The sequence below is a fragment of the Homalodisca vitripennis genome, chromosome 5 (genome assembly GCF_021130785.1).
Source record: "Homalodisca vitripennis isolate AUS2020 chromosome 5, UT_GWSS_2.1, whole genome shotgun sequence".
Lineage (NCBI taxonomy): Eukaryota > Metazoa > Arthropoda > Insecta > Hemiptera > Cicadellidae > Homalodisca > Homalodisca vitripennis.
The window spans coordinates 62855107-62878307 of record NC_060211.1 but is presented as its reverse complement, the minus strand read 5'-3'; the positions used below and the strand labels follow the sequence as shown (position 1 = coordinate 62878307).

Below are 23201 nucleotides of genomic sequence, written 5' to 3'. Positions count from 1 at the left end.
CAGATTAATTTTTAATATAGTTGTTTCTATTTTAAACAGATTTCATAAATACCTGGCTCCTTCAATCACTCTCATTATGGAATTTCTAAAATATAAATAGTAATAGTATTTTTGAAAGATTAATTTAATGTTTTCACTGCAGATCCCTGTTTTACTATAGACAATAAAGGAGTATACTTCAACAAAGCATAATACACTGAGTTGGAAATATATTAAAATAATAGTAACCTTCTAACACTTGAAGCAAATTAATAGAAACCCTAGAAAACTATTATTTTTCTTACAGTTGAATTTAATGTAAGAGTACTATATTGTTCAGTAATCTCCAAGTAGTTCAAACGAAAGCCACTGGTAGAACCACTACATCTTTGTTTTAGTTTCAGATTTTACCACCAGGTGCCAGTCTAGTCAAACTGCTACAGTTTGTAACACTGATGACATCTTTCTTAGCATACAGTTATATTCTTCTTCTTCTGACTTTGCACAATTAGTATTATACCTCTACTTTAGAGAAAACAGCTGTAAATCATCTGATGTTTTGTTTATCTTACTGCCTTTTGGGAGAATAATATTGTACCTAATATATTAATATGATTGGTAAGTTAACTGACTTGTGATTTTAGCTGGAAATTAATTGAGACTTTATGAGGATTAAAAATTAGTATTCTGCATAACAAACAGGTATTTTAGGTTATTTGAATCTTGTAATATAAGACATTCATTTATTACATTAATTCAGGCTAAGGTCAGTAGGTTTTTTAGTAGGATGCAAAACACTTCTCACACTGGAATTCAGATTCCATCCTTGTATGATAAGCTGAGATACTAGGCAATCAATCAGCTAACAGAGTTATAGGCTTATAGGTTAATGCTAGAGCGATTAAAAAATATATATTTATTTCAATTTTGATTTACATACAGTAAATATAAATTGGTCACGTACAGTAAACAAAAAAATTATATTTACTGTACATAAATCAAAATTGATAAAAAATAGAGATTAAATTAATTGCCAAGTTGTAAAACATTAAAGAATGTTTTATATTACTGGCCCTCACTTATTTTAAACTTAAAAACACAAGAACCAAATTATATAAATTTAATTATTTATTGGCGTGATAATTCCCTTTCCTATCAATATAAACATTGCTCACAAATGAATAAACCAAAACTCAGGCATAAGTTAAAGCAAATCACAAAAATATGTACATGTAATTGAAACGGAGTGAGTAATCGGTTGCTAAGATTATTTTGCTTCAGAAAACAAATTAATAGTAGGACAAGTCCATATAAAGTACTGAACAATTGTGTATAACTATACAATACAAAAAACATAACTACATTAAAAAAAAAAAAAAAAAAAATGAGAAAGTAATATTTTTAAGTTTCACCAAATTTACTGATATTTCTACAGATGGATCATTGCTATCTGTAGGAATGCATCTTGAAATTTATCATAAATACAAAAATAAAGACTTAAATTAGAAGTGTAACAAGTATAAGATTTATAAATTTGAATGCTCTAAAAACAAAAATTTTACTTGACTAATTATGGAAAAAAAGTTACAGCGTGAAAATGTAAGAATAAGAATCATTTATTCCATTGATCTGTTTACAGAAATAGGACAAGTCATTTTAAAATTACATACATTGTTAAAGCTAAAAAAATTACATTAACACAAAAGTGTTGTAAAAAAGTTCACATGAAAATTAAGTAAAGTAGCAATAAATAAAAGTAATTATAGTTAGTTATAAACTAAAACCTAACATTAATATGGCAATTCATGAATTCCTCAATGCTGTAAAAAGGATTTTTCACTAGCCAATCATATAACTTTTTTTTTTAATATTTTAAAGGAAACAAGTCTCGCATCATCAGGCAGCTTATTAAAAAAATTTATAGCTTTTAGTTTTAGCTAGTCTGTGAGGCAATATATCAATCTTATTCCTTCCCCTAGTGTTGTATTGATGGATCTCCTGTCTTGTATGAAAAAGATTCAAATTAGATTTTGTATACAATAAAACTTGAAAAATATAAAGATTTACTATTGTGGGAATTTGAAATTGTACAAAAAGAGGTTTGCAGTGTTCAAGTGGGTTGGCTCCTCCAATATTACGAACAGCCTTTTTCTGTAGCACAAGAATGTCAATGACATGTGAAGAATGACCCCATACAAGTAGACCATACAATATGTGCGACTGAAAAAGCCCAAAATATGCCAATCTTAAATACTCTGGACTAACAAAACTTTTGAGTTTCCAAAGTAAGTAATTTACTCTAGAGATTTTGTTACAGACAGTATCTATATGAGTTGACCAGTTTAATTTTGAGTCTACATTAATTCCTAGGAGCTTGACCGATACCAAATTGATTTCCTGTTTGAGGCTTAAAGTAATACACTGTGTTTTATCCAAATTGCATGCTAGCTTATTTGCTGCAAACCATTCATAAGCCCTTTTCTCAGATTGTTGGGTAATTTGTGCCAAACAGTCTAAAATTATGATGACTAGAAAGTAAGGTGGTATCATCAGCGTAAATCACTGAATAAGTATTGAGGTTTTTAGGAAGATCATTAATATAAACAATAAAGAAAAAAGGCCCAAGAATAGAACCCTGTGGAACACCAGTTTCCACGGTTTTCATTTGAGAGTATTGTAAACTACAGTACTGTATAAATATATACAAATGTATAAATATTAATACAAACAACATTCAGCCACAATCAGTTCAGTATCTTTTAGTTTCATGTTATAACATGAAAGTCTGTGTGAGTCGCTTGCTTTGCTAGAATTAACTTTAGCTTGTTGCTGATGTTTTATTAGTATTTCTCGGTAATTGGAAACGCCTTGAAGGAACAAATATTCATATTAATGCACGCCACTTGTAAAGTTGAATTAATAAAATTTTAAGTTATATGATAAAATATGTGTGGCTTCATGATATAAATGCCAAACCAACAGAGAAAAAAGTACAATTACAAGACCATACAATGTATTGATGAAACAAGTATGCTTTATACATTGACAAAAACTTAAAAATGTCATATATTACACTATTTCATCAGTAACCTTCAGTAAACCAAATAATCCAAATAAAAAACCCATCTGTTTTAAGTGATGAAATATGCTGTAAATAAACCTCTGCAGGAAAATCAAGGATTTAATCAGAAATATGCTAATTAAGCTGTCAACAAGCATGTATTGTTGATGGTTTTATAAGGGTTAAATAAAACTGATCAAGAAGAACCAGATGAAAGAAGTATGTAAGAATTTACAGACAAATATTAAGACAACATTTTTAAAATAATCATCAATTATAAGAACTGTTTGGAAAGTAATTTTTCATTTCTTATAAAAATAAGCCATCACAAATTTTGTAAAAAATAATCTCAATTGTGAATCAGACGTCTTCATGAATTGTTTTGTCCACAGCATTAATTAAATCTTCTGAGAACACTAAATCTTGACTATCATGGATTGCTGTTCATCATGAACATTTATTTTCCCAGCCATTCTTGAATGAAAGCTCTCACCCATTTATGTGCTTGGTGTCATCCAACACATTGTGGCCATACCATTATCTTATTTATCAATGAATGTAAGCTGCTGAAACCTTTCTTGTTGTAAAAAATTAATCACTGTATGTATTTCTAAGTCAGTAGTTGATCCAACAGAACACTGCAATAATACTACTGCAAATGGAGTTGTCTAACGTGCAAGGCATGCTACAGTGATTTGGGTCTTACTTTTTAAACAACCCTGTATTTATTATGTGCTGATGAAGAGTGAGAAATAGAGGATAAGGATCTAACTAGTTTGCAATTGAGCAAGCCTGGACAGTTAAAATAAAACTATAAAAACTACATAATGTTTATACCCCTTCTTAAGAAGAAAAATCATTTAAAACTGTGTAGGTCAGTTATTAATTGTAACTTTAAATATTTGAACATGTTAAATGTGTAACTAGATTTAGACATAAGAGAATGTGTTTAAGAGATTCTGATTTTTATTTTTAATCTTCACATTTGTAAATCTTTGTGTTTGTTTTGTCTGAATTTTATTTGGTACTTGATAAGAGTTAGTGTTAAAGATTAACAGTCCATTAATTGAAACCTGATAACACATTATATAACCTACACACCGATACTTTGCTCTTGACTTCAAGTACATTATAAGATGAGTTTTTGTTGTATATTATGTTTGATTGTGCTGAGTGTAACTGTTGCAGAAGAAACACCGATGATTAGAACAATTCATGGACAACTACAAGGAAAATATATGAGTTCACGCAGTGGGAGAAAATTCATGGCCTTTCTGGGAATTCCATACGCCGCCCCACCAGTCGGGAAATTTCGGTTTCTCCCGCCACAACCGGCTCAGCAGTGGGAAGGTGTGAGGAGAGCCACTGAAGAAGGGAATATCTGCTCACAAGGGAAATATGGAGGGTGTGAAGATTGTCTATTTGTGAATGTGTTCACACATAATTGTGACAGTGAAGCTTTAAAGCCTGTCATGTTTTACATCCATGGTGGATCATTCTACATGGGGGCTCCATCTATGGGCATCACAGGTCCTGAATACCTCATGGACAGAGACATAGTTTTGGTGACAGTGAGGTATCGCCTTGGACCCTTTGGGTTTCTCAGCACTGAGGACTCTGTGGTTCCGGGGAACATGGGTTTAAAAGACCAAGTGAAGGCTCTTGAATGGGTGCAAGAGAATATAGTGTCATTTGGAGGCGACCCGAAAAAAGTAACGTTATTTGGCTGCAGTGCAGGAGCCTCAGCAGTCCACTTGCATATGCAATCACCAGCAAGTCGAGATCTGTTTGTGAGAGGAATTTCTCAGAGTGGGACTTCTCTTGGAACTCATTCACTGATGGGGAAGGGTACTGCTAGAGAATATACCGTAAAATTGGCTAAACTGTTGGATTGCTCATCATTAGACTCACAAGAAATATTACAATGTCTACAACAGAAGACAACTTCTGAAATTGAAAAAGCTCATCAAAACCTGCAATTTCCCAGATATGGCATGACCAAAAGTATATTTCGTCCTGTGGTTGAAGTCAGCAGTGATCAAGCATTCATAACATCAAGTCCTTTACTAGCAACAACTGAAAAACCTTGGTTGGTGGGGTTGACAGCCAATGAAGGTATCTTGGACATTCGTGAAAAAGTGTTAAATCATATTATTACTAAAATAAGATCAGACTATAAAGACTACATTCCCAAAGCATTGCTTTTTGAAGACATCTGTTCCGAACCAAGTCAAATTGCAGAATCGATATATGATTTTTATTTTAAAAACTCAATGAACAGAAATGATATGATCAAATCGATTGAGGAAATGTATACAGACTGGTGGTTTTTGTGGCCAACAGAGCAAGCTATTCGAAAGCACAAAGGCCCTCTCTTTTATTACCTCTATGCCCACCAAGGGCAGCATTCCTATGCTGAGGTGTACAACAGTCCGACTGGGTTAGGAGTCAGCCACCTTGATGATCTCCTGTCTTTGTTTAGACATTCCCTCTACTTTCCAGAACTAAATGAACGAGACACGAACGTCTCTAAACTGCTTGTGAACTTGTGGGTTGACTTTGCGATGGGAGGCAATCCAACACCACATCCCATAAGCAATAATCCTCAGACAAACCAAGTTAAAGACTTCCTTTGGACAGTTCATCATAAGAGTGATCCCAAACATCTGCACATCCAAACACAAAAGTTGTCTATGGAAAGAGGAATTTATTCAAATAGATTAGAATTCTGGGACGGGCTTCATGTGGTTGATAAACTTCCTTAATGAACATCTCATGTGAAAAACTGCATTCTTGTAAGATGTGATTTTACTGGATTTACTCTTCATATATAAATAAAAGAAGTAACGTAATATGATTTTAATTGTGTGTATTTTTAGGTAGATTATTTATATAGAGTCAGATTACTGTAATTTTTCTCATGGTAGGCACTTAATTAAAATTTTTACATAAATTCACTAAGTTTAAGTAAATTCACATACAGTATATGTATAAGTACATCAGTAGATTAGAGTATGGGGTTTCTAGCTAAATTTTGGGGGCAACAGAAAACCAATTTAAAATCTCTGAATTAACGTAAAACATGAAGAACGTAAAAAACAGAAATTTACATGTAACATCGTAAAATAAACTTATATCTACATTTATTTATGTTTATACAGAGATTTTACATTGATTTTACTGTCGTACCCAAAATTTAGCTAGAAACACAATATTCCAACCTAATTACATCTATATAACATAACTTGTGGAAACGATAATTGTCCCAAAAAGACTGCAAACAACTTGAAACTTGGTAAAAAAAAAATTGATTTTACATACAAGTGTGATGGCAAGCTTGTTATATAATTTTATTTCAATATGGCAGCCTTTGCATTTCAAACTTTAAAAAATTCACATATCTACTATTTATGTAGAGAGATATTAAGAATACAGAGAAAAAAAATTAAAAGTGTTTCCTAAACCTTTTGTTACAAGCCTTTTTATTGTTTTCCGAGATATTGAGTAAATTTAAATCTCAAGAGAATAAATAAATAATATTTCAGCTGTCATATAATCTACCTACTTCTTTTGACCGAGCCGGAAGGACTATTTTTATTCATTTTGATTAGTAAAATGCATTTTCATTTTAAAAATACCAGTAAGAACTTAGCTCTAGAACTGGTCATCTATGTATTCTGTGCTACCAGACCTATTTGGGCTGATTTCCAAAAGCGGTTATCAACTGCTTTAGGTATATTTGTTTTTACTCCATAGTACACTTGTCCTATGTGGTTTTTTCAGCATAAAATAAAAAAATGATTTGTGTTAAAAATAAATAAATAAAACTACATCACACAGAGAAAAAACAATAACTAGTTATTGTTATAAAGGTTGGTTGTAAAACTACAACTTTTAAAATCCTGGTTCGTAAACACAAGTTTTAGTGTAAATCATGATAACACAAAAAATGGAAAATATATCTATGACAAGTAATAAATTGTAAAACAATAAAAAATATAAATATGCTGTACTGAACAATGATGAAACAACAATTAAAAACCCAAGACTTTTCCACTTTCCAATATAAATTATATTTTACATATTATCTCAACTTTTTTATTACAAAAGTATTACAAATTGTTTTAGTGAGTAAGTAATAATTTTTTATAGTACCTAGTACTGATAAAAATGTAAAACATTAAACTTTTGATTGGAAAAATGTATTAGTAAAAATATAATGTTATACAGAGTTGTGAATCTAAGTTTTTTTATGTACAGAATTTTTTAACAATTTCTTTTTTATCTCTATCAAAGTTGAAATAACAGCAAAATTGCAGTCGGGATGAACCTCACATTAACACTCATGCTTTAAATATTGTAATTGACCAGTATTATTTCTTAGAATTGTAAGTACTGTACCTGTTTTTGGTAGTTTAATTCATTAGGAATATAGATTCCAGCCAATGACCAGTAGTCTTCTCAATAAATAAATTTTATAAACTACTGTTTATTTAAAATGATCACATCTACAATAAAAATAAAAATTCATTTGTGTAGAATTATTACAAAACTAATCAATTTTTAGCAAAACAAACCTTATTGGTATATATTGGTCAATATACGTAAATCAAAAAGATAAAAAAATCTATTAAGACCCTATTGCTTATATTTCAAGGCAATAACTTATGGAAATAAGCAAAAATACATACTGTTTCCTGATAAATATGGAGCTACTTTTAAAGAATGTTAGACTGACTACCCTCTAAAGTCAAGAAAATGTTATTTGTAACATATTCACCATATGAAATATTAGTCATATACAAATTTTAAAACTACAAAACAATACTTCATTCAATGAAATATGCCTTTCTTCACAATAAGTATCCATTACAATAAATTTAAATACATTTAAACACATTTGCAAGATGTGGCCTTATTATCATTGTTACTCCAAACAGTTAGCTGTGACAGTCAGTTGTATTACTGTTTATAAACTCAAGATTTGTACTAAGGAGTATGTAATATTTTATCTTATTTTCACTAGAAACTTATAACAGAGCTGAGAGATTTAAATTCAAATTTCCAGATGAAGAACATCAATCTCCAATTTATACTTTTAAGTGTTCTCAATGCATACATTGCAGCTGATGCTCATTCAAGTTTAGTTGTTGACAGTTCTTATGGTTCACTTAGAGGAAAATGGATGACATCCCGAGGTGGGAGACAGTTTGCTACTTTTCTTGGAATACCGTACGCCTTACCTCCCACTGGACATCTTCGGTTTCTGCCACCAAGTCCTCCGCTGAAGTGGAATGGAACAAGAGATGCAACAGTTGAAGGTAAAGCATGTGTACAACGCGAGGTGAGAGGGGACGAGGACTGCCTCTATCTAAACGTTTTCACCCATAGTACCAACAATAGTGGGCAAACATCACCAGTTATGGTTTACATTCATGGTGGGGGGTTTTATGGTGGTTCTTCTTCTCTCGGCATGTACGGACCCGAGTATCTTCTCGACAGAAACATTGTGCTAGTGACTCTTCAGTACCGACTGGGTGTGTTTGGCTTTCTCAGTACCGAGGATAGTATTATTCCCGGCAACATGGGACTGAAAGATCAAACCATTGCTTTGCAATGGGTGCAAGAAAACATTAAAGTATTCGGTGGGGATGCTTCAAAAGTCACAATATTCGGAAACAGTGCAGGGTCCGCTTCAGTACATTTACACATGCTCTCTCCTGGGAGCAGAAGACTGTTTAGTAAAGCGATATCACAAAGTGGTACAGCATTGAGTGCCTTTGCCATGATTGGCCGAGGGACATCCAGGAACATAACATTCCAGTTGGCTCGGAGCCTGAACTGTTCCACCGACTCATCTTACCAGATATTGAATTGTCTCCAGAACAAAACTTCTACAGATGTTCAAAAAAAATATAGTAGTTTACAAGATACCAAGTATGAAATAAAGAAAGTTTTATTCCGTCCAATCGTTGAAGAAGAAAGTGAAAATGCATTTTTAACTTCAAACCCACTGCACATTCATACTGATAAACCATGGCTGGTAGGAATTAACCAAAATGAGGGGTTATTTAAGATCAGTTTGAAACATCTAAATGAGACCATTCACTTGATTAAAACTGAATTTGATCAATTTGGACCAGCAGTATTATTTTTTGAAGATACCTGTTCAAAACCTGTTGAAATGGCTGGCTTAATTTATAACTTCTACTTCAAAAATGACTCCACAAAAAATGATATGATAGTCTCGATTGAACGAGTCATTTCCGACTCATGGTTTTTGTGGCCTACAATGCAATCTATCGGCAACCATAACGGAACACTGTATTGTTATTTGTTTAATCATACAGGAGAACACTCTGTTACACAATTTAATGGTGGGCCCCAACATTTTGGTGTAAGTCACATGGATGAACTTCACTATTTATTCTCTCGAAAGCGAATTATTCCTAATGGGTTGAACAAAGTTGATGAAAATGTGTCAAAAATGCTGATAGATTTGTGGGTCAATTTTGCTGAAGAAACCAATCCTACTCCAGACTCCATAAGTAGTAATCCTCAGCAAAGAGGTACAAACAATAGTATCACTTGGGAATCCTCAAATAGTGCAGATCCTAAGTTTTTGCTCATAGAAACTAACATGTTGTCAATGGTAGAGAATGTTTTTAAAACAAGAATGGAATTTTGGAAAAAATTGTCAGTAAGAGATAAAATAGTGTAGAGATATGAAGGATTTGTTAAGTTCATAGAACCCTAGTTAGTCAATACATGCTGATCAGTATAAATTGACTAAAAAAGCTTGTGCAAACCCTTTAAAACCCAGACATGCAAGAATTCTATGGCTTGTTATATCAATGGTATAAAAGTATTTGGAAAATTCCTAAATCTTCAGAAAATTTTCCATTTTGACAGTGGAAAACTAAAGAATGTTGTAAAAAAAATAAAAAACTTTCAATATTTTGATTCTGGACAAGATTTAATATACATTATACATTAGTATAAGAGTTATATCCAGCATAAATCCGTATAAAAAGGCTGCAGTTACAAAAATGGTCTCGTAAAAATGACTATCCAATGCTTCATTGCAACTTTGAAAACCCAAATAAAATTAATGCACTACGGGTATAAGCCATCTTAAAGAAATCAGCTGATAGTAACTTAGTTAGTGGAATTAGAATAACTGTCTGAGCATCACACATGTTTCAGTAATCAGCTGTTTTAAACTAAACAAAAATACTATTGTACGACTAATATTGGAACATACTTTGGTAGTCAGATGTATTTTAAAACCACAAAAGGCACATTTAGAATGTAAGAGCTTGCAATTTATAACAAATATGCATATAAAATATATGTATATAATTTGTTCAGATACCTAAAATCACAGTACAAAAATCAAGAATTTTTTCATAATATAGAAGATAACAAATTAGTTGGTACAGAATCTGAAATGTCAGAAACAAACATCTTTTGCTGAAGCACATAAAGTTATTCATTTCATCGTAATTTACTGCCCTAATGTTTTATGGATAAATCTGAATAGTAATAAATAAAATTAATTTTAAACAGTTGTGATCAAAAAACAATAAGGGAATTAAAAATGCCATATGCTTGACCTAGAAGCATGCTCATTACCATACCACTGGATGTAGCCATTGTTTACAAACCCATTACCACACGTTAGCAGACTCTGAGTAAGAAAATTATATGACAATGTTGAGTGAAATAGATGACTAGTATTTCTTATTACACCATAATATAAAGCAGAATACCGTGGAAGGTAATAAAGATTTACAATGAACTTGTTTCCAATAGTGTTTGTTCTATTGTCAAGTATATGTTTGTGTGTGATATGTACTGGAGATTTAACTGTACAAACAGAATATGGACATTTACAAGGCAAGTTGATGAAATCTCGTGATGGGAGGAACTTTTCTGCATATCTTGGAATTCCGTATGCGGCACCACCGATCGGGAAACTTCGATTTCAGCCTCCGACATCATTACCGAGTTGGGAAGGTGTGAGAGATGCGAGGAAAGAAGGGAGTCACTGTCCACACAAAGGATTACCAGAAGAATCTGAAGACTGTTTATATCTCAATGTCTTTACTCACAGCGTAAACACGAGTTCTCCAGTAATGGTGTATATACACGGAGGTGGTTTTCACATGGGATCATCCGCTTTAAAGCATTTGGGACCGGAGTACCTCTTAGACAGAGACATAGTGTTAGTGACTATACAGTACAGACTCGGAGTGTTCGGGTTCCTGAGTACAGAGGATGAAGTGGTCCCCGGAAACATGGGGCTTAAGGATCAGGTAAAAGCTCTACAATGGGTCCAAGAAAACATTGAGAAGTTCGGTGGTGACCCTGACAGAGTAACATTGTTCGGTAACAGTGCCGGTGGGTCTTCGGTCCATTTTCACATGCAATCTCCACTCAGCCAAAATTTGTTTGCAAGAGCTATATCCCAAAGCGGAACTGCTCTAAGTAGCTTTTCAATGACTTCAAGAGGGAAGGCTAGAAAAGACACAGAAAATATTGCAAAATGTTTACACTGTCCTATTAATAGTTCAACAGAGATAATTAGATGTTTACAGAGCAAAGATTCCTTTGAAATTTTAACTGCATTTAGAACATTACTCACGTCTAAATACGGCACAAACAAATTACTCCGGCCAATTTTAGAAGTAGAAACTGAGCATGCCTTTCTGACATCTAGTCCATTAACGGCGACAACTAACAAACCTTGGCTTCTCGGAGTGAATGCAAATGAAGGTCTGCTCAAAGTTGAAATGAAAGATATAAATCAGACTATAGTATATATCAATTCAGAATTCAGAGATTTCTGGCCAAGCTTAACATTCACAAGCGACTTATATTCTAATCTAGATGATATTACTGATCCGATTTATAGGTTTTACTTTGAAAATGTCACAACAACAAATGATTATGCCAAATCCATTGAAGAGCTGGTAACAGACACGTGGTTTGCCTGGCCAACTGAACACGCTTTACAAAACCATAACGGAAGTTTTTTACTACTACCTATACGATCATGAGACTGATGTCACATACTCCGAGATATACAACTGCTCTAAAGCTGCTGGGGTCAGTCACACAGATGAGTTACTAGTTCTATTCTCACAAAAAGGTGTCTTTCCTGACCTCAACGAGCAGGACACCAGTATTTCTGAGTTGATGGTGAATTTTTGGGTAAATTTTGCTACTGAAGGAAACCCAACACCTTCACCCATCGATAGCAACCCTCAAAGGAAGAACTCAACTGATTTCAAATGGGAGTCTTCAAATAATTCAGTTCCTGTATATATTCACATCCAAACTAATGAACTGAAAATGGAAACGAAACTGTTCCCTGACCGAATGAACTTTTGGAGACATCTTCCTCTGAGGTACTTGTAGATGTATTTATTGTTATGTACTTCATTAGATATTTTTGGCTGTAATACATTATATGTAACATTCTTATTTTTATTTATCCCTCTTTCTTGTTTTGTGAACTATATTTTTATACTGTCAATATATATAATTTATCTTTATTTTTCTGTACAGTATCCTACATAAGTTTGACCGATCAAGTTTAGTACTTCAGCATTTTCCCCCGATGTTAAAAATAAAAGATTTTCTTTCAATATATTTCAATATTCCATTATTTTTATTAATTAATTAAGCAATATTGTTTCTTTTTTTCCAACTACTAAATTGTATTTAGCTTCCATAGAAATTTAATTAAATTCATTACTAGTGTCAGTAGGAATTTTGTTTAATTTATCACAAGGTATAATATTTGTAATCTGGAAATACTGACACTGCTGATATTTAAATGCCTTACATTTGTATTGACTTAAATAAAATTTTAACAACATACTAATCCTTATACACTAAGAAAATAAATGATCCTGTTTTAACTCAACAATTGCACATTTGTTTATTACGCATTAAAAACCAAATAAATTATTAGATTTGTCAACAAACTAGGTATAATTAATTGTTCCTGTAATTAATTATACAAAACATAATAAACTAGGGATTTTTAACTTTATTCTGCTTCAACGAGGTAGCACTTTTAATGGTTCTTCAAAATAATGATTTATCTACAATGAATGCCAACATTGACTTCAAACTTAAACCTTTCACTAATCATTTAATAGCCTGTAAGTCCATGATCTTAGAAGTGCTCATGATTTTTAAGGGAATATGTGCACTGTCCTTTCTTTTAAATTGATATTAAGAAGACATTAAGAACATCCTTCCCATCCTTACAATTGTTGAAAATAGTAGTTTAGTGTATCATAAAACCTGTATATAGGTTTCATTTGTGATCTGTACTCTTATACCTAAAGTATAAATAAACTATATTAATAGCTACTATCATATCTGAATATAATGTTGAATGAATTAAATGATGTTTACCCAATGTATACTAAAGCTATAGCAATGTTATCTTATACAAAGATCGCTGTCAAAGGTTACAGTAATATTGTGTGGCGTGTCCACCAAGATCAGACACTGCACCATTTGGTAGTCAAAATGTTAACTCTCCTTCTCCCTCATTTTTATTTGCAGTTTAAAATAAAACTATTTGATGAATTATACTTTCAGTATCAATAATAAATTATACTCAAAATTTAAAAACACAAATTTTTAATAATTTATTCATTGTAATAAGTCCATTCTAGATTTGAGATGTAAGTAATTTTAAATACATTTTGGCTTGTTAATTGCTAATCATGCAAGACTTATAACTACATCAAATTATACAGAGTTTCAGATAGCTAAAATGATTAGCTTTGGAATTCTGATTGAATCCTTGTATAGGTAAAAAATAGTCATAGATTAGGATCTTACAAGATCACATCTTCTTTCTATGTCAGGTGATTGTTCAGGTAACTCCTACATATTGGACAAACATTACTTCCCATTCTAGAGTGATAATGTCAGAAAATTATATTTTTCTAAACGGTAACACACTTTCTATTTCATATCTAAAATTAAAAGGTCTATTGTCAATAACAAAAAAAAGACAGACAATGTAAAATATATTTAAACAGTATTAAGATTTTGGAGTACATTGATTGGTTACATTGTAAAAATATAAACATTCGTTTACAAAAAATACTTGTGGTCAAGTGTTAAATCGTTTACTTAAAACGTTTCTGCTTTAACACTTTAATTAATAACAAGGTAAGAGTACACCACACCATGTGTCGCATAACAAGCTTCACTGAGGTTACATAGAAAATTTCAAATTTACAGCTCATTTCGTTAGACTACAAGTCATTTAAAATGTCATAAGATTGTAATCAGTCTTTTAACAAATTTATTTGTTCTGGGATTTTTTCATTGCCATCATGGTTACCCATAGGACCATTGTAAAAATTGTCACTGCGCTTAGCCAAATCCCATCAAGTGACTTACACCAACCATCATGGAATTCAGTATGATATAGAATTGAAGTCTGATGAAAAATGTCAGATCATTATGTCAGTTTTTTCTTGAGATATCATACAACCGTACAGACAGACAGACAGATATGTAACTTTTGATTATTTCAAGTGATAGGCTTCACTAACACTCAGCCAATTACAATATGTTTCGTTATTCAAATTATTTTTGTATTTCATATTCACGACATACTGATAGCAAAGTATCATTGTATTGTTAACAAAATTTGAGGAGTCATCCGGATTTGATGCCATGAGTTGTCGGATGGGTGGGTCACCCATCAGCATTGCCAAATACTCCACAATCAGAAAGTGGGTGCATTCCGAAAGTTTTAATTCAACCCTCAAGGTATTTTTATTTACAAATTGTCTCGTTTTAAAACATGCTTTATGGTTGTAAATAAAGTCTATGTGCATGTCTCCCATGTTACATTCTGCAAATGTTATGACCTGGTGATAAACTGACATAGCGTCAGTTGCAAGAAGTAAAAATCACACAACTAAATAATGGATTGTTCCAACACGTGCAAAAATGTTCCACTGATGGTATTTTATTTAGTATTTATTAAGCTTGTATGTAATATATGTTTCCACACTGAGTTAGCATCATTGGTAGCCTTAGTTGTACTTACGTGAATGTGTAATTGCCTGTAATGTTCAGGTTGTTCAGTACCAAGGTCGGAGAGTCTTGTAGGTAAGGCTGGTAACCTAGAGGCCCTTTCTGCAACTCCCAATGCCAGGCGATAATACCATCATCGTCATAGCTCGATGACCCATCCAAGACGGCCCCAGTGTTGGGCAGCTTCACCGTCTTGGAAGCTGGCTTCACTATAGCCACTGGTGGCCGGTTGATCCGCTTGGCTGTGGACCGATATGAGTTTCTAAAGTGTTTCATATATGATTCAGTTTTCAGACTCAAATAACTTTAAATCAGTTCTCAGCCAAACAGCTGGAACTACCTAATGCTACAGGCCAAGCACCTCAAAACATCCCGTTCTATTCTTGATGCTGTATACTGTGCTATCATTTGGTTGTGGTTTTTAATCTAAAGTACTGTCAGAAATGTTTTCCTTGTTTACTTTGCTATATGTTGCTACCTTGGCAAAATGTGTCAAACGTTTTGTATATTACTCTATTCACAGCAACATGTTTACTTTGCATGTCCTAACGATAACACTGTATTGCACTATTAACTTACGGAAATCATTGAAACTATTTCAAACTAATTGTAAACTTAAACAAAACACTTAATATACCGTATTAAAAATATTCATACTGTGTTCATTGTTCCATCACATCAATTGTTCTGCCGAGCTGTTTGTAACTAAATTGAATGAACAGCTTCATTAACTCAAACCACATTCTTATAATAATATCCCATTATACAATTTGACAAGATTATCTAAAATACATAAATATTTGTTGGAATACAAATAGCTAAGTAAATGTCAGTCTAGTTGAATCGGAAGCATATCACCACAAATTTGACCTGAAAAGAATTTAAAACTTCCACCTATTCAAACCTACAGAAATTACATTAATAATTTGCCTTTTGAAGGAGGTTTCTTTAATTCTGCACGATTAGATTAAAAAATTGCCAAAATGACCGCTCACCAATAATTTCATGTTGAGTTTGAGAGGTTCTGTTTGAATTTAATAGGATTTGTTCTCAGTTTGAAACGTTGTGTATTAATGTGTACGTATAAATGTGTATTAACATTTGAAACAATGTATTATGTAAACTGGGAAAATCTTACACAACTAAGAAATTTAAGCACTAATTACATTAAAATAGGCTAATGAATAAATAATAAAAGCATCAATTTTGTTTAAAACTTTTTAACCTTTAACCATCAATCTTTTTGATTCCCCCTGATACGCATTAGCTTTAAAATTATTCATGTTAATTTGCATAAAGTTCTATTATAAGACTTCTAGTTATTACAGGAAGTAAAAAAATAAAAACCTTTTTAAGACTTTTAAAAGATATTTTTACAAAGAAATATTTATATGAAAACAAAACATGGAATTTGCCAGTTGACTAAAAAAATTTTAAAAATCATAATTAAAATTCAATTAAAGCCATCCTACAGTCACTATAAACAATGTCCAGACATAAAATATACCATACAACTCAACATTGGAACAGAGCTTGTGAACAATAATTGCACTGGCATCCAATCCACATGGAAAAAGCCATCAAATGTACCAGCATACAAAACTAAATGGCATGGCATATAGATGATTGAAAAATCAGTTTTGGATCGATAACAAGTAGTCAAGAACAACGAATACAGTGTAGCTGTTGTCTGACATTCATTTAACATTGTCATGCATTTTGTGATCAGTTTGACTGTTGAAAACTTAATCTCATTTATCAAGGGATCTAATCACAAACAACTAGGTTTTGTAATGTTTATTTAAGAGAAAAATGCTAAAGGAATACCAACTAACAGTTGTCAGAAAAATATCACATTTTCCTCCTGAGTTCAAAGGTATCAAATTTTAAAACAGTGGTGTTAAGTCATCTATCTTCTTGTTTCATGATGATGTAACTGTGGTGTCCTTTACCTAAGAAAAACAAGATTGTACTGCTGATTTTAATCCTTAACAGTGAAAAACTGTTAACATCGAAACAAGATAAACCTAAAGTTGTCATGACATATAAATCAACCACATAACTATTGACAACCTCGGCAAAATGTGTCATGCTATGAATCAGAGCAGGAAAGCTAAAATATGGACGATGGCCTTTTTTATAAAATTTTAAATACTGCATGGATTAACAACAGTGTTGTGATCTACTTCCATAACTACTTCCAGAAGAAAAAAGATGAAAAACTTGTACTAACTACTGTAGACTAGATTTTATGGTCTTGGTCCATGACCAGGTTGAATGGCAAAATACCACACTTCAAAAGAGCACAATAGACAATAGACAATTTCAAAACACACACACACACACACACACACACACACACATATATATATATAATGTGTTTATTTTGAAATTCATATACAAATACACAAATTTTGTACATTTTCCTAACCTTCTTGAACTTTTTTGTTGATAAAGACTGCTGATTAATTTCTGTAAGCTAGTAAAGATTACATTAGTATCATAAACGTTTTTATCAAGATTTTCCTAATAGATCATTGTGTGATTCAATTTTATGCATGTCTACCAATAAAGGGGTTTGAACATAGTCTAGATAACATATTAAATCTGATAGATAACCAGACTTGGTGCACTATTGACCATGTAAGTGCAAAGGAATTTATACCTGGATGTTTTAGGAGGGTGAGGCAGTAACATTCTTTCAAGGACAGGAACCGAAAATTTTAATTCCATTAATCACACACAACGGGAGCTCTTTCTTTTTCCTATATTACTTCTCTCAAGAAATGCACAAAAATCACTGGTTACATTGCACTGGGAATCTCCTAAATGACAGATGAAAAACATTGTTTAGGTCATGTCAGAAAAGTAGAACACTTACGAGCCATGACAGTGACGTTGGCCAGAGCTTCACCGTACACCCCTGGTCCTGACACAGCTACTTTAAACTTGTAAACTCCTTCGCTCAAATTGCTCAGCTTTAATGTTTCTCCATTTTTGTCTGTAACAGTTAAATTGTAATATAGTAGTTTCATACAAAAACTTAGTTTTATACAATACAAGATTGTTACATAAATTCTCTACAATTAGATTGTTTTGCATCAAATATGGATAGGATAAAAATGGAAAAATTAAAAACTGTAGAAACTAAAAAGATTTGTTATTGTTATGATTATTTTGGTTGGACTTCTTGAATAAAATGATAACAAAATAATGTCCATTCTTCATCACAAAGTATTTATTACCAAAGACTTAAATATTATGTTTTGAAAACTGGTATCTGTTTTTCAGGTGTGAAACCCTAACAAATAAGACTAAGCTTGTAATATATTAAACCATAACACTGGTCCCAATCAAGCATTCAAATAGAAAAGTTTGGTATCAACCTGGAACAAAACACTTAACACTATTCTGAGACACAACCTTCCTGAAGAAAACAGGGGTTTTCCAGACATTTCCCATCGGTCAGTGATACAAAAAATCAATAACACTATGTTTCAAGATATGCAATCTAATCTCTTCCATAGGCAGATAACTAAACCAACATATAACTAAAATCTGTGTTAAAATAAACAAATTACACCAGAGCGTTGTGTCACGCATAAGTCAGAAATCACAAAAACATGTTATGTATCATCTTTGTGCACACTATCTCTCATAAAACAAACATTTCATACCAAATTTGTCTGGAATTGTTATCAGGCCCTATCCTCTTTTTGTACAATCAAAAATGTTACTGTTTGTTGTATTCTAGGCCATGAGAAATAAAAACACTTTCAAGATTCTTTATTTGTCTTTAAAACATATATAAATGCAATTGACATCGTCAGAAAATTCATAATATTCATATAAATAGCCAATACCAAATTCCTTAATTTCTTGTATACAAAATTGTTCAATAAGCCTATAATAAAATAAATAAATAATTAAAAACTAATGTACAACTACAATAAATAATTTCATAACATAACAACAATAAATAGAATATATAAGAAGTAATAACAGAGAATAAAACAAATAACAACTCAACAAATTTGTAACGGTGGCGTCAAGATTGACACAGGACAAATGCTCATCAAAAGGCTTTGTCCAATGAGAAATAATAAATAAATTTTAAAAGAAACAAGAAAGATAAAAACAGTAGACTAGAATTTTATTTCACTAGTGTCACAGGACAAATACTCGTCAATTGAATAAATGGCTTTGTTCTTCAACCAACTACTAATAGAAGTTTTAAACTTGACAATACTAATTCGCCATGCGTTATCAGGCAAGTTGTTGAAAAGTTTAATTTCCATGCATAAATGACTTTTCTTAGTTTTTTCTAGCCTAAAATTTACCATATCTAGCTTGCCTTTGTTCCTTGTATTATAATTATTATGTATATTTTGTCTGAGCTGATATGTTTCTAAATTTTCTTTACATTTTAATAAACATGAATATGTATATACATACTTGGCAGAGTTATAATTTGTAATTCTTTGAAAAGGGGTTTGCAAGAAGTTCTGTCAAGTAAACCTTTAATAACTCTTAGCGCCTTTTTTTGCCATATAAAAGCTTTTTGAGCAGCGCTACTATTTCCCCATAACAAAATTCCATACATTGAAAGTGAATTAAAGAAGGCATAATAGGCTGTCATGAGCATATCCATGCTAACACAGAATCTTAATTTTCTAAGTAAGTAGATGAATCTTGCCAATTTTTTACACATCATTTGCACGTGTACATCCCAGCTTAGCTTACTATCCAAATATATTCCTAAAATTTTTACAGGGTTAAAATTTAAATCATCATAATATTATTATTATTATCCAGAGAGAAACATATATTCTCTGTTTTATCACGGTTTACAACTAGAGAATTAGTTCTGAACCATTCATTTGCATCATCTAGCAGCCTCCTACGATTTATCAATAACTGGTCTATTTTTTCATTGCTGCTCACTAGGGTGGTGTCATCAGCATATAGTACAGAAAAACATGGTATATTGTGTGCAAAGTCATTCACATCCACTACAAACAGAAAAGGCCCTAACACTGAACCTTGTGGTACCCCTATTGTAACATTTTTAAGATCCGATTTGTCTCTACCTTGTACTACCATTTGTTTTCTACCATTGAGATATGATGAAAAGAGCTTCAATTCCTCACCTTTTACACCGTAACCTTCTAGTTTTTTTAAGAGTAATTTATGTGGAATACAATCAAAAGCTTTAGATAAATCTATCAAGGTAGTTGAACAAATCATTTTATTTTCAAAGCCATCTAAAACATTAGAAACCACTGACTCCACAGCTTGAATTGTATTATGGCTAGGTATAAAACCAAACTGTTCTTTACAAATGTACCCCTTGTTTGACATATAAAAATATAATTGATTCTTAATGCAGTACTCAAATACCTTGCTAAAAATTGAAACCAATGATATAGGAAGATAACTAGCAGGATTAGACTTGTCACCCTTCTTGTAGATAGGGGTGACTTTAAGAACTTTCAAAACTCTTGGAAAAATACCTTGCTGAAGCATAATATTGTATAAGTATACTAAGGGTTTCAATATAAATAGAATTAGTTCCTTTAAGATCTTATTGGAAAATCCATATATGTCTTCACAAGAAGAAGAACTTAACTCTTTTACACATTTTAAGACATCATATTCTGTAATGTTGTGCCATCTAAAATTACAAGATATGTTATTATGACTAGATATAAGGTACTGATTTAAAAAATTTAAAGCTCTGGATCATTTATGACATTATTATTCAAAAAAAGATAAGCAGCATCGGTAAAATACTCATTAAGTTGTTTTGATTCAATATTATTTGTTTCACCTCCTTTACCATTTTGACAAGTTTCAGCTTTACTCGGGCAAACTTACTTCAAACTCGGGCAAACGAGTTTGGCAAACTCGGGCTCAATTTTAAACATAAAAGGACCTTAAGGGTACTTTTTAGAGCTATTTAAAACTGGTTGCACACTGAACACACATAAAAATGAAAAACATTATTGGCTTAGGGATGAATAATCTTTTATTCATTCACCTTTTCATAGCGTGTCATCTGATCGTCTTTCCAAGAGTACATAGTTATCTTCTTTGTAGTCAGCCTAATAAAGGGACATGGATACTTGACTGAACACCTTTACAGAATGGAGTAGGTATCTCTAGAAATACCCACTCTGTAAGATATGCAACATGTTTATCCTAAAAATAGTTTTAAATCACCACATTTGGCTACAGTGTAAATTTATAGATTCACATGCCCAAACATTATCTGTCCTACTTATCAAACAATTCTGAAACTGGGAACAAACCTGTCATGGTGCCTTTGCTGCTGCCTTCAGGCTGGGATATGAGAGTCCATTCATAGTTGTATTTTTCTCCACCTGCACAGAAAATTTACTCATGTATATTATGTTCTATACATTTTAAAGTAAGACAATTTACCATATTCTAGGTTTCCAATTTACACATATTTCATTTCCCTTAAATTAGCAATTACAAGAAGACCAACATTACATAATTATGTTTTAGCAATGTGCTTGCCAATTATTGTAAATCACCTGTGACATTTGGGAATTTATTGTGTAAATGACAGTGTTTAGTATAATTAAAAAATTGATTCAAGATGAATCAATATCATATTCAATAGAATATAATTTATACCTATGCGGTTTTGCATGATTTCTTAGGTTTAAAGAGCAATGATTTGGTGCCCTGAAGTTGGAGAGTGAAAAGATTTTTAAAAATGAAATATAGAAATTTCTCAGCAAATTTTCATAAAATTTGAATGAATAGTTCCAACAATTTTAGTAACACTTTTATTTTAGGTCAGAGTGAAGGAGTACTAAGTCAATAGCGAATGTACTGGTGTTATATTATTGAATCCTATTACAATTTTGAATCAGAATTAGACATGTTTAGGGCATTATTAGTTCAGTGTTCATTGTTAAGAGGTTCAAAAGTTACACAAACTTGCCTTTGATTATTTTTATTTTAGGTTTAGTGCGTAAAGAAACATTTCTGGTTTTAATAAATTATATTTCACACACCATAGTAGAGTTTGCCTTGTTGACATGATCAAAGAATATTTACATAATCGCTCTGAGAAGCCTACTTTAGTCAAAAAGTGTCTACTTTTGGCCCTTATAATCTTCATCCAGTTTAATTTATTCCCAGTACCATGGTAGATTTTGCACTGTTGCCCCAGTCAAGAATTTAAGGTATTTTCCTGCTGTACAATTGTTTACCTTGTCCAGACAGCAGAGTACACACAGAGACAGTTGTACAGACAGTTTATGTGTGTATGTGTTTTTGTCAAAAAAGTCAATTTCAGCCAACTGTACTTCAACACATTGTAATCTACTTCCAGTCTAAGGTATTTTCTAAAGTGTAGTAGCATTCGCATTGATGTCTCAAGCAAAAACGTATATACATATGTTGGTCTGAAAAGTCTACTTAGGTCAAAATATAACTTCTTCTTTTTCTAGGAGGCGGCTTATTGCCATGCACTTAAGTCTCAAGGCTTTTTGCACAGCCTGAAAGTATACCATGAGGCCAACCAGTTTACGGTTTTAGTAGTTCTACAAACTCTGAAAACAACCGATCAGGTCCTCCTGGGGAAATTTACCACCTTGTCCAGACTACCAAAGATGGTGTAGCACTCCCTTGCTATTACAGGACACTCAAGGAGTAGGTGTTCAGCAGTTTTCTCCTGCTCATCACACATTGAGAGCAGATCCTCCCCGAGAATACCAACTCTGTGAAGGTCAGACACTACCCTAGGGTAAGGCGAATGTAGAACAATTCTGTTCACTCTCAGACCCGGATGCAGCCACCACCTTCCCTCATCAGCATGAACACACTTAGAGACAGCCCCAAAGGAATCATACCTAGAAATACCACAGAACAGTTGAGGCCCCATCGTTTTGGACGCTGAGCCCAAGTTCAGAGACAATGTTCAGAGCAATCCGCTGAATCAGGATCAACATTTTGCAGTGCCCACTGTTGCAGCCTGAGGCCAACCAAAGTCCCACCATTGAAGACATAGCCACATGACAAACGTCCAGGGTGCGAGGTT

The 23201-nt window shown here is 32.5% G+C and overlaps 4 protein-coding genes across 5 annotated transcripts in view; 3 read left to right on the top strand and 1 right to left on the bottom strand.

Annotated features, from left to right (window-relative positions):
* The window catches only part of LOC124362300 (dyslexia-associated protein KIAA0319), a 59887-nt gene that overhangs the window by 24243 nt on the left and 12443 nt on the right, over positions 1-23201 (bottom strand). Inside the window, exons 6-8 of the mRNA XM_046816677.1 lie at positions 21436-21507; positions 18006-18125; positions 15138-15366 (exon numbers count right to left, since the gene is read on the bottom strand). Of these exons, the coding sequence (XP_046672633.1) occupies positions 15138-15366; positions 18006-18125; positions 21436-21507 (421 nt within the window). The remainder of the gene's footprint in view (positions 1-15137; positions 15367-18005; positions 18126-21435; positions 21508-23201) is intronic.
* On the top strand, positions 457-5897 carry LOC124362302 (venom carboxylesterase-6-like). Of its 2 annotated transcripts, none has more exons than XM_046816679.1 (2): positions 457-597; positions 4229-5897. In XM_046816679.1, exons 1-2 carry the CDS (start codon positions 591-593, stop codon positions 5803-5805), a joined length of 1584 nt encoding a protein of 527 aa, XP_046672635.1. In that variant the 5' UTR covers positions 457-590; the 3' UTR covers positions 5806-5897. The 2 variants fall into 2 exon arrangements, with proteins under 2 accessions (XP_046672635.1, XP_046672636.1); XM_046816680.1 differs by having other exon boundaries at positions 596-681.
* Positions 7973-9775, top strand: LOC124362301 (juvenile hormone esterase-like). The gene has a single exon (XM_046816678.1). The coding sequence runs from the start codon at positions 8109-8111 to the stop codon at positions 9759-9761; it is 1653 nt and encodes a 550-aa protein (XP_046672634.1). The 5' UTR covers positions 7973-8108; the 3' UTR covers positions 9762-9775.
* On the top strand, positions 9860-12241 carry LOC124362305 (venom carboxylesterase-6-like). The gene has a single exon (XM_046816681.1). It carries the CDS (start codon positions 10837-10839, stop codon positions 12100-12102), a length of 1266 nt encoding a protein of 421 aa, XP_046672637.1. The 5' UTR covers positions 9860-10836; the 3' UTR covers positions 12103-12241.

Bases quoted from the DNA above. Each gene is read 5' to 3' on its own strand.
- LOC124362301 (XM_046816678.1), top strand. From the start codon at position 8,109: ATGAAGAACATCAATCTCCAATTTATACTTTTAAGTGTTCTCAATGCA.
- LOC124362305 (XM_046816681.1), top strand. From the start codon at position 10,837: ATGAACTTGTTTCCAATAGTGTTTGTTCTATTGTCAAGTATATGTTTG.